Raw genomic sequence first — 17,411 nt, 5'->3', positions numbered from 1 at the left:
ATTCATACTCTCCTTCTTCACCTCCACAATCTTCTTTTTCATCTTTTCCTTCCTCCTCTTTAGCTCCAAGATTAAGGCATGGTGTAATTGTCACATGTGTCGCACCTACCTCAACATGTCATGGACCACACACTTCCTAAATCTTTGTGACTGGTACATCCACCTCCTCTGCACTTCACCCACCAAAAGCATCCACTTTCACGTCTTTGATAACATCACCTCCAACTCCGACAACGTCCACGACATCCTCAAGACCAAGTTCTACAACTACTCCAAGGGCACGCCTTTCTCCACTCTCCGGCAAGCAATATAGATTTTTGGACATTAGGACATCATGAGAAGATTCTCCTTCGACATCATATGCAAATTCTCATTTGAAATAGACACTGAGTGTTTCATTCCTTCTTTCCCAGAGTCCAAGTTGGCAGACAGCTTCGACCTCGCATCCAAGCTATTACAATGAGCAATGTCACCGCTGCCGCTCATATGGAAACTGAAGCGATTACTGAACATTGATTCGAAGAAGAAGCTGAAGGAAACGATCGGAGTGGTGGACAATGTGGTCATGGAGATGTTAGAACAGAGGAGGAGGGAGATGGCAACGACGACGATGAGTCTTAACAAATCAGACTTGCTTTCTATATTCATGGGATCCATCGAAGACGACAACTAGTTGAGAGACATAGGCATTAATTTCCTGAGTATGAATTGGTTGAGAATAAGTTGAGGATTTTTTTTCTTGTGAACATTAAATTTATAGAGTGTGCATTGTGCAGTTTGAAGTTACAGTGTTAGACTATTAGTGTTATACGAGATATGATGAAAATTGAGAGAGAACAGTTTCATTTCCGAACAGAGGAGATCAGGGACCATTTTGTTTCCTGTTAGAGTTGTCAGGGACTATTTTGTCTTCCGTTAGAATTAACGGAGTAAAGGACCTAAGTGACTGACGGAGTTAATTGTTAGGGACCAATCGAGTAATTAATTTTAGTTGAGGACTAAAGTATCTAGTCTAAAATTCTTTGAGGACCAAAATGGGTATATACTCTTTGTTTATTTATTTATTTATCCCCTATGGGAAACAAAGGCAATAGCATTGTATAGTACCAAGTTGCACATAGTAATACTATTGTTTGATAACCTTCCTTAAACACATAATATGGAATGATTATTCATTCCCATCTTTGTCTTTCAGCAAGATAAGTATATTTGGTTTCAGCTTCAAATATAATCAACAAAGATGTATGTGTGATTAAGTCCACATTTTTGGTTATCAGATATGTAACAAGCAGTAATTAATTAATTATTTACTGAGCAAATGATATGGTGCTAGCGTAACGCAACAATAGTTCTCTCCACTAGTTTGGAATTTGTGGTAAGACACTAAGACTCAATTAGTATAATTGTTCCATAAATTACATGGAATTTGATTAATGACGTGCTACGCTAAGAAATCATATTACAGTCTAAGGAACAGTTAGTTGTGATTAGTCAAGTGAAAAATAATAAAGAAAAAAGAGAGTGAAGAATATATGGCCAAAAAAAAATTCTGTGGGGCCAAAAATAATAAAATATTCATTTTGGTTTTTAACATGTCTCTCTATCTCTATTCTCTACAGACTTTACTATAAAGATTAATCTGATTTAAAATATGTTCTCAATTGGAATATAAACTTTCTATTTGGATGTGATTGAGGTCGTTAATCATGGCTAAATTTAACCATTTTATGCGAAAACAGGTGAAGCTGAAAAAGTAATGTATTTAAATATCACACAATTCATTGTCACTAAATATCTCATCATAATTGCTCACCAAATTAATGGTTGTAGCCTGCATGAAATTAAATGCACAAAGTCACAAACTAGACATCCTTTTCTGTATAAATAACCCAACCCGCAAAAGACTACAAAGTTCCGCATATGGAATGTGATTTATTGCAAAAATAAAAGCACATGTTACCTGACTTCTTATGTTTACAATTTTTTCACTACTATAAAGTTATCACCTTATTCACCGAATCTGAAATAATTGTGATTTGCCTAAATCGAATAATCTAATGTGTGATATATTTATTCCAGCCCAGAGTATATTCGGTGTCAGATTACACGGGTGTGAAATGAGTCCTGGGCTTTTGGCCCAACCCCTTGTTTTCATGAACAGAATTTCCAATCAGACGTCAACAACCCAAGGTCATATTATACTTGACCAAAAGATCAAAAATAACAAGGGCATGGTATGATTTATGGCAGACTTTCTCCATGTTTCAATTTTCATCGAAGACTTCTCCACACTCCAAATCATTATTCATTCATGTTTACTTATGATCTATTGTCATGTAATGGGAAATCTCCAGAGATAAATAGGTATCATTAGTTATCTGCCAGGACACAGGATCAAAGGTTACAAAGCTAGCATTTAGCATTTAGCATTTAGTTCAGGATTTCACTCAATACATTGTCATTCATCAAGTACAAGTACATGATGCTTATCCAGTATACAATCACATCTTCTCAAGGGCATTTTCTGTCCTCAAGTAGTATATTAGTATCAAAATTTTGAGTACTGTGATTTGAGAATCTCATTTGAGTGGGGCACAAGCTTCACCAATTTGTGACTTTAAGCTTGAACCAGTTATTACCTTCTTTCCCCAACTTTTTTTTCCTTCCATATGTAGTATGTACAGATAAAAAAAATGGTAGGTGACAAACGAGTCCATGAGTAAAAGGATAGCTTCTTCCATATAATAATCTCCAAGAGCTGAGTTTGGATCAGATATCATCCTCAATACGATATTCCAATAAAGCTAAAATCCCTTAGTAGCGTTCCTCATCCTTCAATAGTTCAATGAGAGACTTAAAACACTTGGCCAATCAACATTAAAATTATCACTTTAGTTGAGATGGGGGTATAAATAAGAATTATCCACTGTTTCAAAATTGGAAACTATATAGAGTGAGACACTCATCAATCGCAAAATTGGAAAAAACCCTTGATCAAATGATTCCCTCCTACACTAAGTTATGATGTTTCTTGCCTTGATACACTATCTTCATCAAAACTATTGTCTTCATCTCCAACATCCGAATCAACATCTGAACCTATGTCTGAGGTCAAATTGCCCTCTTCATCCTTATCCTGATCCATTACATCTCCATCCTTGAAGTCCTCACAAGGATCCTCCACAGCTACCCTTGCTATCTGCCCCATCTCATCATCCAACCTGCTTCTCCTGTATCCAACCAATTCCCTGTCAATCCTCGCCTTCCGGGGGCTCAACAAGACCAACTCAGCCAGCTTCCTCCGCGCCAAATACAGATCATTTGGCTCAATCAACTCACCCTTCCTATAAGCCTCTCGCAGGAAAACCGTGTGGAGCTTCCCCTGGTTCCCCCTTGTCGACACGTAGAAAATCCCCTGGTGCTGGAGAAGGAAATCCTTCAACTTATTCGGCAGGTTCATCGCCTGCCGGAAGTGTGCGATCCTCTCCAAGGTAATCTTCTTCTCCACGGTCAATGACAACAACTCGTGGATTGAGGCAACAGCCCTCTTCTCCATCCTCTTTTGCGCCTCAATCGACCTCAAATCAAAGCCAGAAACATCCTCATAAGGGGACCAATAAGGTAACCTCTGCCACTTCCACATTGCAATCTTAAAATACTTCCCAATCTTAAAACCTGGTGGAAAATCAATTAGAAATGAGAACCTAACATCTTCAGCATCACCACCTCTCTCCCTGTAAATTCTCTCTCTAACATTCTCAATTGCACAGACTGCTAAACTAGGTTCTCTTTCTACAAGCTCAATGTACTTGTTCCTTCTCTCATTTGAATCAACTAAGCGAAAAAATTGGGGATACCTTAGAACCACCGAGAATTCGAAGTCGTCCGGTAACCCTAGAGCGGAGCGTGCGATCCTCACGTGCTCGAGGCGAAGCCGCTGCGTGTTCGACATCATGAGAAGCTTGCGGAGGCACGTGACGGCGCGTGGAACCTGCGCGAGCAATGCTTCGTTCTCCTGCTTGATTTGGAGGATTGCCTGGCGCGTGAGGCGGCAGAAGAGCACGCGCTGCACGGGGTGCTCGAAGATTTCGAAGACGTGAGGGAACTTGAGGATGAAAGCACCGACTGTGTTGCGCGTGAAGCCTATGCGGTGCGCTAGGGTTTCGAGGCGCGAGATTGGGAGCGATTGGTTGTGCTCGTTGAGGATGATGTTCTGGACCTTGAGGACCTTCCGCGTCTTCTTCTCGACTTCCATGTAATTGTCGTAGCCGTGGTCGCGAACCCTCTGCATTTTCTTCGGGATCGAGGTGGATTGCGACATTGCTCGCGTGGGATTGAAATTCGGATGATGGTGATGCTGATGCTGATGCTGAATCATAGGGATATTTTCGATCTTGCTTCTGATGAGCTTGGAGCTGTGTACGATGAAGGTTCGCATTTTGGGGATTTAGGGTTTTTGTTTTTCTGATGAGCTTGCTTCAGAGTTCAGCTGAGAAGTGAGCTTAACGACAGTGGAAGGGTATAAACGGCATTATACGAAACATTTGGGGCGGATTTGTAAAATACTGAAATTGATGTGGGATATTTTGGGCTTCAAGTTGGGTTGTGTTTCTCTCTATAGAAGGCCGAATTCAAAATAGAAAACAAATAACCTTTTTTTGGGTCAAGAAATAACCTTTTATTGAAACACGTTGACGAGAAAAATTCGTGAAAAACTATTGCTTTGCTTTTTTAATTACTTTTTTTTGTTGTAATTACTTTTACATATTTCTAATGAGTTTCCACTTTTTTGTTGATAGGGCTGTCAATGAATAGGATAGGATCTGGACTCTAACTTAATTTTATTTGTGGGTTAAAAAATTTTTTAAAATTCTATCCTACTATGCCTATAGGTTGAGAATCTCTCATCCCTAATCCTACCCGTATTCTAAAGTTCTAAATCCTATCATATTCGACTATACCCACAGAAAAAATAAAAAAATTTTCAAGCAAATATAAAATTCAATCATTCCGAATTTCATATATATATATTAATAAAATAGAAAATAAGTTTAAATTAAAATTAAAAGCAATAAAATATTAAAGAAATCTAACATAAAATTACATATAATATGATCATCAACTAGTTTAGTGGTTATTTTAAGTTTTTATTAGAAGAAAATTGTGGGTTCAATACTTACTTTCTTCACTACATACATAACTTCTCGCACCCTACTCTATCTACCTGCAGCAGATCGGATAGACAACCCTATCTGAACAGGTTAGTCCAAATAGGATATATATTGCCAGCCCTAGTTGTTGAGATTGTCATTTTTATTTAAGATTTCTTTATTCTGTTATGTATAAATGGAATTGCAACTGCACATACATGTTTCACATTCTAACCCATAAAAGAAAGGAATATGGCTATGAAACCAAATATGTTTTTCGCAAGTCTGCAGTTTTTTTCAGCTATAACATTTTTTTTTATTGTTGTTTTGTCTAACTGCCTCCTTAAATATTTTATACATAGGAGCTCAAGATAAATATTTTGGGCTGATATCTGTTGTTAATAGATCAAAGAGAGTCACTTTTAACATAGTTAAGAAGAAGGTATAGAAAAAAAATTTAAGATCGAAAGCGTAACATATGATTCATTGGGAGAAGATTAGTTTTATTAAAAATAATTAGAGAGAACATTCCGATTTACATTTTTTCCTGCTTCAGATTACCAGACAGCTTAATCTTCGATATTCACTCCTTACTGACTTAGTTCTGGTGGGGTCAAAAAGAAAATGAAAGGCAACTGGTCTAGATCAGTTGGAACACTATGACCCGCCCAAAAAAAGAAAGAGGTCTTAGTTTAAATACCTTAAAGCTCAAAACCTTGCTTTGTTAGGCAAACAATATTGGAGAGTAGCAACACATTCTACTTCTCTATTGGCCAGAATTTACACAGGTAAATGTTTCAGAAACAGAAATATTCTAAATGCATAACATGAAACACTCCCTTCTTAGGGATGGAGAAGTGTTTTGCAAGGTAGAAATGTGGTGGAGAAGGGACTTACCTGGAGAATAAATAACGCTATAAATATTCGTACGTTTGATGAACCATGACTGCCTCCCCCATATCCATTTACTGTGCCAATAAATGCTCAATACTCGCCATTGTTGCTCCCAGAGTAAAAGACTTGATTATTGAGGAAAGAATTTAGAATCAGCCATTAATTACAGAGATCTTTTCAAGTGATATTTCAACTAAAATTCTATCTTTAAAAATTGAAGGTGGAGATGACACACTCCAATGGACACATGGCGTACCTATTCTTGCACTCTCTACTTGAACTTTGTCCAACCCATATAAAAACCACTGAATTAACCTTTGGAAGATGAAGCTCCTCGTAAAGTCAAACTGTTTATCTGAAAGTGCATCCATCAAACTGTTTATCTAAAAGTGCCTCCATTGTCGACTTCCAATTTTAACTTAGATTCACCATTCACTTCTTATAACTTTTTTTTTCTAATTATTACCATTAAATTTTCTTCTAAGTATAATTTATTTGAGAGATCTCCATCATTCATTGTTTCTTATCTTGAGATGGACTCGTATTTCATTTACCAAATTTAATAAAATATATGTATCTTTGAAAAGAAAAAACGAAACCAAATATAAGAGAATATAACAAATTAAAGTATGAATAGTGATGGTTCAGGTAATAAAAGCACATAAAATATAACAACTAAGATGAATATAACTACAAAATCAATATCCATAAGTTCATCTTAATATGTGTATATCATCATAGTCTATATAAGCAAAAGTGCAAAAACCATGCATGAACCAGACCTGTTTGTTTTTCAGGTGAACGAGTCAATACCCGAACCACTACAATTGCGGTTCGTTCTTGACTCCAAACCCCTTTCATATTCACCACCCTCTTCTCTTATACTACTCTCTCATATTATATACACATCCAAATATGTAAACCCTATTTTCACTTTTCGAAGCAGAAAATTATAGTTCTCTTTTTTATAAGAAAGAAAATGAAAACGTAAAAGGCTGTGTGTGAGCAACTATGCAACTCCTAGTGAAGCTTTGATCTTCTGAATGGTGCCTGTGATGAGGTCGTTCACGGTTTCGACCGACTCCGCCGTGAGCTTGGCCGTGGGGAGGCTGTTCAGCAATATCTGTAGCCCAACTGTGAGCAGGCATCCGGAACTGCCACCGTCATCTCCGTCTTGTGTGCCGGAATGACCATCCGGATGAATGGTAAAGCCTGAAGGGATGAGAGCAACATATGTGGAATCTCCTCCACTCATTACCACTTTCAACGATTCCACCTCGACCGGCGAATACAGCAACGCCGAGCACGAGGTATCGTTCCATGTCTCCTGCAAAAACAGCGTGTTGTTGCTGCTCTCGCCCCCATTATTAGCCTACAAACATCCAAAACATATTAAAGTAAAAAAAAAAAAAAAAAGTAGTTTCTGCTACTTCCCAAACGAGCGCTAAGTCTTATCCTATTAGATAGAGTCAGTCGGCTACATGCTGTAAAAACTCACATGGAGTTGTTATCATATAAAGTTGCTAGTTGAGAGTCGTTAGATGACAGTTTAGTCATGTTAAATTATCTGACGACTCTCAACTATCAACTTCATATGAATACAACTACTACTTGCATATAAGTTTTCGCCAAAAAGAACACTTACATTAGCACGAAGGACCGATAAGGAATTTCCATCAACTTGTCCTTTAGAAATGCGAAGCATCTCCTTCATTTGTCCAATGGCGGATAAGATGACCCACTCCCCTCTCATCCGTTCGTCACGCAAGAAGTCAAACACCCTCTGCCGCGACACCGGCATCCAAACTGAAGTGGCCGCACACAAGACTATGCTAGGGGGCTCACCGGGGACATCAATGTTTTTCCGGGTCATGACTTTGATCTCATCACCAACATTGCCGAGATGGTGTGTGTCCCATTTTTGCGATGAAGACAGACAAATCCCGGAAAAGAAGTTATTAGCCATGCGTTGCGCAAGCTTCAGCATGCTTCTCCTACCAGCTGGGCTTATGGCTGTGGCGTCCTCGCTTGGGATTGAAGAGGACATGTGTATTGCCAAACATTCACACTGCCTTTGGAGAGTGGCAATCCATCTAGGAGCGCCGAAGCCGAGGCCGGAAGCAATCAACGGCCGATACAGTTGGTGAATGAGACTCTCATCATATTGGGAATGCTCAACCCAAGTAATCTACAAAAGGTGATGGTAATATAAGCATCAATATATTGTTTACAAAGCAAAGATTGAAGATCCCAAGAATATAAACAAGAGAAACATCTAAGGACAAATAACATTATATATACATTTGATACCATAACAAAGCTATGGTGGAAATCAAGTGCAATGTATTGGGAAACCTTATGGCATGCATTTGAAACTTACAAAAGAAAATATCACAATCTACATAAAAGATATCTAAATCTTAATATAACTTAGAGCAACACTTGCCTTTGAGAAACCGTTTGGTGTATCTTGCACAAGAAAGCCTGATGGAAGCCTCTTAAAATTGCGACCAGCATCAATTGAAGCATCTACCACTGCCCACAACCCTTCTGCATGCTGCTTGCAAAACCTGAGGAAGCTCAATTGACGAACAGGAACAAGTGGCGAAAGCAATTGAATCTCCGCTTGCATCTGAAAAGCATTATTATTTGACCCTCCTATTAGTCATCAGTTCCAGCCAAACAGGAAAGAAACAAACATTCAGAATAGAGACATACCACTTGCAAAGATCCATTTCTTGATCCACCCATGCCACTAGCTATAACATCAAGGGTTATAGCTCTAGAAACCATAGAAGGAAACATCTCCGACCATCGTTCCTAAACACAGAAATGGTCGATAAACTCATCAAGTAAGAAAAGTATGGCTTATAATGTATTGAATTAATGGTTAAACATCATCAAAACCTAAGAAGTTGGCCAACATATTCATACCGGGTCCATCATTGTTTCAACGAGGGCTGAACTGTTGATTATTACTACACCGGTTTCTCTCGAAGCTTCAGTTACATATCCCGGAGATGTTGGAGAAATAAAAGAAGACATTCTTGCATACTCTTCTTGGTTCAGAATTTCCTTCCCGCCATCCATCTTAATCCAAAGTGGGCTATCTGCCTGAGCCATCTTGATTAATTCGTCCATAGCCACTAATGCAAGTTCCAATAGCATAGATCTCTCCGCATGGATTTCATTTCCCATCAACCCCATCGGTGATCTAATCCCGGAAATCGCAGGCAGAGTGCCCCCTGAAAAGTCCCCAAAATCAAGCCCCATTGACATGCCAAGACCGCTTGAACCACCACTAAAACCATTCCTGCCAATACCCAGCTCTAGACCAGAATTCGAGGCAGGCAAGGACATGGGGCTGGCCAATGATGAGATTGGCCTGCCGAGAAACTTGTTTGCCAAGGCACATATACGGTTCAATTCATCCTTCAACCGAGCATTTTCAATTCTAATCTGATGCTCATCAAATGAAATTTGTCCTGGAATGGCTGTTCCACCACAGTTGTTGCACATTGGGTTTGCCATAGCTTCCCTCATCACACTGTTCTCAGCTCGGAGCCTCTCATTTTCCTGCTTAAGAATCATGTTCTCATGGCGCTCGATTTGAGTCTGAATTAGAAAAAAAAAAAGATTCAATTACTCCTCTATGCAAATTGCACCAAAAAAACCTGCATAATAAAAGTGTATGAACACTAATAATGTACCCCAACCAACCTTCATTTGGGTTCGTCGATTTTGAAACCAGAACTTGACTTGCTTATTCTCCAAGCCAAGCCTTCTACTAAGATCTGCCCTTTGCTTCTCATCAGGATGATTACAATCCTTGAAGAAACTATACAAAAACAATATAAGAAAAACATTATTAGCAAACAACTAGAACAATAATCTCCTTTCAATCCAAAATATCATTTTCTATCGAATTTCACAAGCGCCAAGTATTTTGGAACTAATAGAGTAATAATCAAGTTTGCAACAAAAGAAGAATTCAGAATTTCATAAAGCCATACGCTTCAAGCTCCTGAGTTTGGTGAGGAGTGTGCCTGTGGTATTTCTTCTTCCTCTTTGGCTGATCATTAGCAGCCTCTTGATCATCACCAGATGCACCTTCGAAATTGTCGCTACCGGACCGGCTTTCATACCCATCCTCCTTAATCCTGCCCAGCAAACCGCCGTCAAAATGATCTCCAATAAGACCAAGTTCACTGTGGCCCTCCATCATTTCCCTCTGCTACATAATAGCCCAACAATTAGCAACCAAAACAACAACAACAATGAACAATAAGATGCACAAATAAACCAAATTAAAGGTCAATCAATCCTAAAGAAACAAACAACACAAACACAACAGATACATAAAAGAACAAAGACAGACTAGAGAATTACATTGGAGAAAGACAAGGTAGGGAAATTTTGCTTTGACATTGAAATGAGAGGAGAAGAAAGAGGTAACTCAAAAGCTGAGAAACCAGGCATGAATGGTTCTTTGGAGAAATATCAGCCACAACTCTACCACCAATGTTCCCTCTTCCCACCGTTTTGCTGCTATAAAACAAAACCCTCCAAAACCCCCCACAAAAAGTTAAAAGCTAACAAATTTTTTCAATGGACCCTTTTTTCCTCAACCTATGTCCCAAAAGCCAAAAGCTTCTATTCTATGTTACCGAACACTCTACTCTAGTCTCTAATTCCTTTATCATAAGACTACACCTTGCTACGGCACTTTTTCAGTTTGAACTTCATTACTCATCATCTTCTTGACCTTAAACCAGATTGAACTGAGCAAAAGCATTGACAATCTTGTAACATATTGCTCAAATTAATAAAATAAAACATATAAAGAAAAGTATATAGACAACCGAAAAAGGTGTTTGTGTTTGCTTGTCAACGGTCCTTGCATGACTTTAGCAGCGTTTTCTCTCTCTAGAAGGAAGAAAGTCTATTCTATTATGCCAGAAACAGATGAAAAGAGGAACCGGACAACAAAAGCCCTTTATTTCTGGTCCAAAGTTCACACCTACCTCTCTCTCTCTCTTTCTCTCTCTCTAACCCCCCAAAAAATGAGAAAGCGTTACAAGGACTAAAACAAAGAAGAAGAAGAAGAAGGAACGTTACAACAGTTACAAATAATAAGAGATAATGCCCCCCCCCCCCCCCCATTTTATTTATTCACTGTCAGTACTGAAAAATTATCAATGGATAGAAAACCCAAAGGCCAAAAGTCACCCAAGAAGACAAAGAGCCTTCTTTAATTCTTTTACTTTCCTTCTCCACAGTGAAAGCGATATTATGATAAGCACAAGAAAAGGGAAAAGATTGTGGAAAGTACAGAAAAAACCGATATAGCTTACCTTTTAGTTTGAAACAGTAACCAAAGTAAAAAGGTCAGAAAGCAATTTATTTTCTTTCACACAGACACACACACACACTCTCTCTCTGATGTCTGCGGAAGAGGAACAGACAGAGAAATTAGATAAGCATTATATATAATCATCCAATTATTTATTTATTTATTTATTATTATTATACAATTCAACCACAAGTGAACAAAAAAAATTGTATTTTTTCTTTCATTGATTCAACAACAGAACTGAATAAAAAATTAGGCTTTGCTGACTCACAATGATATAACAGTAATCACAAAGTCAAATGCAATTCAACACCCTCGAAATTTTGTTCTATCATTCTCCAACACCACACACACGTAAAAATAATAATAAAAAGTTAACCTTTTTTTAAAAAAAATCAAAACCCAAAACCCATGAAATTGCAATAGGCTCTTCTACCCTTCATCCAATGGCATCTACAGTTGTCTTTTTCTCTCTAAATCTTCTATTCTGATGATGGTCCCTTTCTCTCTCTAGCTGCTGTTTCACTTTCTCTCTCTTCAATTGAGGGGAGGAACGAGAGTAATATATAGGACAAGGAGAGAGAGAGTGGGGTCCACTTCCGAGAGAAGGGGTTCGAGATTTCCGCCCCTCACTCGCCCTAGCGCGTGGCACACGCGCGTGTGCTCTGACATTACCTGATTTTAAGATTGCATTGGCAACATTTGGAGAAACGTGCGTAAGGGTACTATGGTCATTTTTTATTAAGACTATATAAGGCCGTGTTTGGGTGAATAACTGAATTTGGGTTTGAGGATCTTTGGTTGATCAGTGGCGTGACCATGAGATTATGTGACAAATCAAATTTATTCAATTATAGGATCTTGCATGATTTTTCTCTGTTCAATTTGCAAAGAAGGAAAAACCAAGAGAAGATGTTTTTTGATAAGCATATAGAAGATGATATTCACCAAGTATTTTTTACGTATATTTTTATCCTAATTCTAATTATTTGAATCTTTTTTTTCTATATTCAACCTTTGAAGATTAGTTTAAAAGGAAACAAATCACAGATTTTTTTTCTTCTTTGTGTTGTCGTTGAAAAACACGCTTTTTATTATATTCTTTCAGATATGTTAAAATTTTCTAAGATGGCAAGAAAAATTTGAATTCCATTGACCATTGTTGTTCTTGAAAGTGCAACCACAAGAAAAAACATATACAAGATTTTTCATGAACGCATAACATTTCTTGTTCCTTCCACTGAAATGTTTTAGTCTTTTAAATTAAGTGGTTGTTTGAGCGTTATTATTTTGATAAAAAAAAAGATTTTTTTTTATTTTTTAGCATGTTTGTAAATTTTGAGTAGTAAAAATAAAAGTATTAGAAAAAAAAAAACATCTTTTTTGAGAAGATGTAATTTATATATTTTTTTTAAAAAAAAATTCTTAAAAAAAAAGATATTTTTCATGTAATAAATAAACAAAAAAGTACTTTTATATTGTTATATCCAAACATAATTGATAGATAAAAAGATCTTTTTGTATGAGATACCCAAACATAAAATTACTTTTACTTTTTCATAAAATCTTTTAAAAAAAGATAACTCGAAAAAATATATTTTCTTAGAAACTCATCCAAACAAACTCTAATAGGTCAAACTCCCACGAAAAAAATCTCATTTAATTTCAGTCTAATGTAACGTTATTTCCTTTCCTTTTTAGTCTAATATAACATAAATTTCTTGCATTATCATTATTTGTGGGTTTTTTTTAACCAAAAAAAAAAAAAAACTCAACACTACAAAATAAAGCGAAAAGAGGATAAAAACAAACGAAGAAATAGAAAAAAAAAATAATTATAATTATCATTAGTATTATCATCAACAATCAAATAGATATTTACACTCTATATATATATCGTTTTTAAAGAAATCACTCATCAAATAATTTGGTTTATTGTGTGAAATTATTTAACATTATCAATAATCAAAATTATATTAAATATTCTTTTTTGTCAAAAGTGATATCTTTAAATATTTGTTTATTAGTTTCCGTTTAGGAGGATCATATTTCTTTGGAATAGTATAATCAACCTCAACAATTCCATGAATAATCCAAAAGCACTTCCTTTTGATGCTTGTTCAACACATCATCTCAAATATCACAATCCAATTTATTGTTCAAATCTATCTATCTAAAATGTTTAAATATATTTTTTACCTATTTACAGATTAATTTTCCCTTCCCTTAGCTTGCTTTAATTTTTATACTATGGAGTGTAGAGTGATAACTAAGCCAATCCATTTTAACTTATCAGAACATAAATTAATAAGAATAATGCATGCCTAAAATTAGATAATAGTATAATACAATAACTCTTACCTAATAGACATACAAAACTGCATATAAAAAAAATCATAATATCAAAGAAACAATAATTTAAAATTATTTTATTTATATATAATTGTATATATGTAATAATTTTTATATAATTACATATTTATTATGTTTAATATTATGTATTTATTATAACAGTAATTAATAGATGTAAAATACGATAATTTTGGATTGATTTTTATTATCTATTAAATATTTTTTTTTTAAATAGAAACCGGTATGTATTTTTGTATGTTTAATAGATAAAGGTTATCGGCTTCCATCCAAAAGTATTATATACAATTTTTGCATGATATGATAAAGGTTAATCGATATGTACTTTCTATTATGAACAAAACAATAGAATATTTATTACAAGATAGACAAGCTAAGTGATGGATCTAAAAAATTTTAGAAGTGGGGGTAAAATAATATAATAAAATAATAAAAAATATATATTAATATTAATATATTTAAATATTTAAATTTTGGAGTATATTAGCTAATTAAATTTTTAATAAATATAATTAATACATCTAAGAATATAATAATTTAATTTAAAAATATTTTTTTTCATTTTAATATTTTAGTAATTTTGTATGAGTAATACATTTATTATTAATACTTACGCTTAGTCAAACATCTAATATCCGTCAAATTACATTTATATTGATTATTTTTTATATGATACAAAAAAAATTATAACTCAATAACTAAAAAATCTATAAGAAATATAACTCGAAAGAACTAATTTAGAATTTTGACTATTTTTTATTTTGGTGTCTGAATTTTCTCTAAAATTATGCGAGACAAAAAATTGTGAAAAAAAAAATTCAAATTAAACAATTACAATTATCTTTATATGTAAGTATAGATAAAATAATATATTTTTTTCTATTAAACAAATATCAAATAATTTTTTGATATTTAATTGCAAAGTTGATATTTTATAATATTTAATTTTTTTTTAGCAAAAACAATATTATATGTATATATAAACGAAATTAAATTAAACAAAACAATAAAAACTATATAAATGATATATATTATAAAAAAATATTAAATACTAATAATCTCATTTATATTTAAAAAGTTAAACTTAATTTTAGGCAATTAAATAATTAGACTATTATTAGTTATTATTAATATTTGTTTTGAATTTATATAATACAATAATTTTTATTATTGTATTAATATCTAATAATGTAAACATTTCTTACACATAATTTTGTTTAAAGTGTGGGAGCAAATAAATTAGTGTAATGGGGACAATTCTCTACACATATATATACATGTTATTAGTTTTTTGAAAGTTCAATGGGCAATTGCCCTCACACCCTTACACATAAATCCGTCCCTATATATATATATATATATAGTATATATACCACCTTAAGTCTTTTATGCTTGTTGTGACTCTATCATACATGTCTTTAATTGCACGAATATATGCTATTCTTACTTTCTTCTTTTTTAAAATTTTTTATAAGACCTCCCTTGTTACTCTATCATATGTTTTTTTTAAATCAATAAACATCATATGTAGATCCATTTTATTACTACGATACCTCTCTATCATCCTTCTTAACAAGTATATTACTTCAGTAGTTGATCTACTTGACATAAAATCAAATTGGTTATCTGTTACTTGTGTCTCTTTTCTCAACCTCCGTTTTATCACATTTTCCCATAACTTCAAGGTATGGCTCATGAGCCTGATCCCTCTATAGTTTTCGCAACTTTGTATATCCCCTTTATTCTTGTAGATAGGTATCAAGGTGCTATTTCTCCACTCATTAGGTATCTTCTTTGACCTTAAAATCTCATTAAAAAGCTTGGTTAACTAATTGATACATTTTTCTTCAAGACCCTTCGAAATTTCAATCGGGATATTATCAGGTCCTACCGCCTTACCATTTTTCATCTGCTTTAGAACATCTTTTACCTCAAAGTCACGAATCCTTCGATAGTAGTCAAAGTTTTGATCTTCTTCTCTTGTGCATAATCGACCAAGGCTCGGAAGAGTCTTTTGCCCTTCATTAAATAACTCGTAGAAGTAGCTCTTCCACCTTTCATTAATCTTCTTCTTTTAAGCCAACACCTCTCTATCTTTATCCTTTATGCACTTAACCTGATCCAAATCTATCGTTTTTCTTTTATGCCTCTTTGCGATTCTATATATACCTTTATCTCCTTCTTTCGTACCTAAAAACTGGTAAAGACCCTCATATGCTCTTATTCTTGCTTCACTTACAGCCACTTTTTTCTCTTTTTTAGCTGTCTTATATTTTTTCAATTATCTACATTGCGACACAAAGACCACTCTTTAAAACACTCCCTTTTTACCTTTATCTTTTCTTGTACACTTGCATTCTACCGCCAGAATTCCTTATCTCTTGGTCCTATCCCTTTAGATTCACCAAAATTTTCTTTTGTTGTTCGTATGATAACTTCTGTCATTTTCCTCCACATCTCTTCCGCGCTTCCATTTCCATCCCACTTTGCCTCTTCTCTTACCCGTCTTAGGAAGCTTCTTTATTCCTCACCTTTCATCCGCCACCACCTCGTCCTTGGTTTCTTCGTATGATGTCTTTTTCTCAACTTTTCCTCAACGCGAAAATCCATGATGAGCATCCTATGTTGCGTTGTTAAACTCTCTCCCGGGATAATTTTACAATTAATGCAAAATTTTTAGTCGACTCTCATAAGGAAGAAGTCGATTTGAGGGCTTTTCATGCCACTCTTATAGGTTATAAGATGTTCGTCTCTCTTTTTAAAACATGTATTTGCGATGAAAAGGTCAATGGTTGAGGAAAAGTCTAAAATAGTTTTACCCTCGACATTGATCACCCCGAAACTATGGCCTCTGTGAATATTTTCATACCCAGTCACTTCTCTTTCAACATGACCATTTAAATCTATTCCTAAGAAAATGTTATATTCCGAAGGTAAGTTTTGAACCAAACTCTCTAAATCCTCCCAAAATCTTATATTGTGTTGTTCGTCCGAACCTACTTGCGGTGCATAGGCGCTAATCACATGAAAAGTACTTCCCTCCACTACAAATTTGATAGAGATGATCTAATTTCCAGTTTTTTAACATTCATTACATCATTCTTCCACTGCTTATCTACAATAATACCTATCACATTCCTATTCTTCACTTTTTTTTATACACTAACATTTAAAATCAAAAGTATCAAATTCCCTAATATTTGCACCAATTCATTTTATTTCTTGGCACATAAAAAATATCTAATTATATTAATGTGTATATACAAGCATTAGGTTCCAGAAATCAAAGGGAGGCCAAGCAAATAGCTATTAGCCTACTACTTCATCATAGTTAGAATTAGAAAGCATAGTTATGGTACATGACACAATATGATATACGACACGATACGATATTTTTAAGATACATCATATAACATAAAGGATCTCGCAGATAATATTTTTCAACAAGCAATTTTAATATTTAATCTGAGTAAGTCATGAAATGTAATTAAAGCCATATATTACAAGAATATGTGATACGTGAATCATTTATTTAATTAATTATATTATCATTAGGGTCAGAATTGGAGCAATAATTACATGCATGCCCAAATCATCAATTTGGAATACGCATGAAATTTGTTGGTCATTATATATCAATGCTT

The 17,411-nt window shown here is 34.8% G+C and overlaps 2 protein-coding genes across 6 annotated transcripts; both read right to left on the bottom strand.

Moving 5' to 3' along the window:
* Nucleotides 1-2,399: 2,399 nt before the first annotated feature.
* Nucleotides 2,400-4,522, bottom strand: RPD1 (Ubiquitin carboxyl-terminal hydrolase family protein). The gene has a single exon (XM_016348737.3). It carries the CDS (start codon nucleotides 4,436-4,438, stop codon nucleotides 3,020-3,022), a length of 1,419 nt encoding a protein of 472 aa, XP_016204223.1. The 5' UTR covers nucleotides 4,439-4,522; the 3' UTR covers nucleotides 2,400-3,019.
* Nucleotides 4,523-6,713: 2,191 nt separating this feature from the next.
* On the bottom strand, nucleotides 6,714-11,934 carry LOC107644811 (homeobox-leucine zipper protein ANTHOCYANINLESS 2-like). Of its 5 annotated transcripts, none has more exons than XM_088486641.1 (8): nucleotides 11,777-11,934; nucleotides 10,058-10,275; nucleotides 9,765-9,882; nucleotides 8,979-9,659; nucleotides 8,763-8,864; nucleotides 8,491-8,676; nucleotides 7,690-8,232; nucleotides 6,714-7,416 (listed from the first exon to the last, which is right to left on the bottom strand). In XM_088486641.1, exons 2-8 carry the CDS (start codon nucleotides 10,267-10,269, stop codon nucleotides 7,054-7,056), a joined length of 2,205 nt encoding a protein of 734 aa, XP_088342767.1. In that variant the 5' UTR covers nucleotides 10,270-10,275; nucleotides 11,777-11,934; the 3' UTR covers nucleotides 6,714-7,053. The 5 variants fall into 5 exon arrangements, with proteins under 5 accessions (XP_088342767.1, XP_088342769.1, XP_088342766.1 ...); XM_088486643.1 differs by lacking the exon at nucleotides 11,777-11,934 and adding an exon at nucleotides 11,399-11,505; XM_088486640.1 differs by lacking the exon at nucleotides 11,777-11,934 and adding an exon at nucleotides 10,434-11,347.
* Nucleotides 11,935-17,411: the final 5,477 nt, after the last annotated feature.

This window comes from Arachis ipaensis, chromosome B5 (genome assembly GCF_059453495.1).
Source record: "Arachis ipaensis isolate K30076 ecotype BB chromosome B5, ASM5945349v1, whole genome shotgun sequence".
In the NCBI taxonomy this organism is placed as follows: Eukaryota; Viridiplantae; Streptophyta; class Magnoliopsida; order Fabales; family Fabaceae; genus Arachis; species Arachis ipaensis.
Note: the sequence above shows the minus strand (reverse complement) of the source record. Positions and strands in the feature narration are given on the sequence as shown.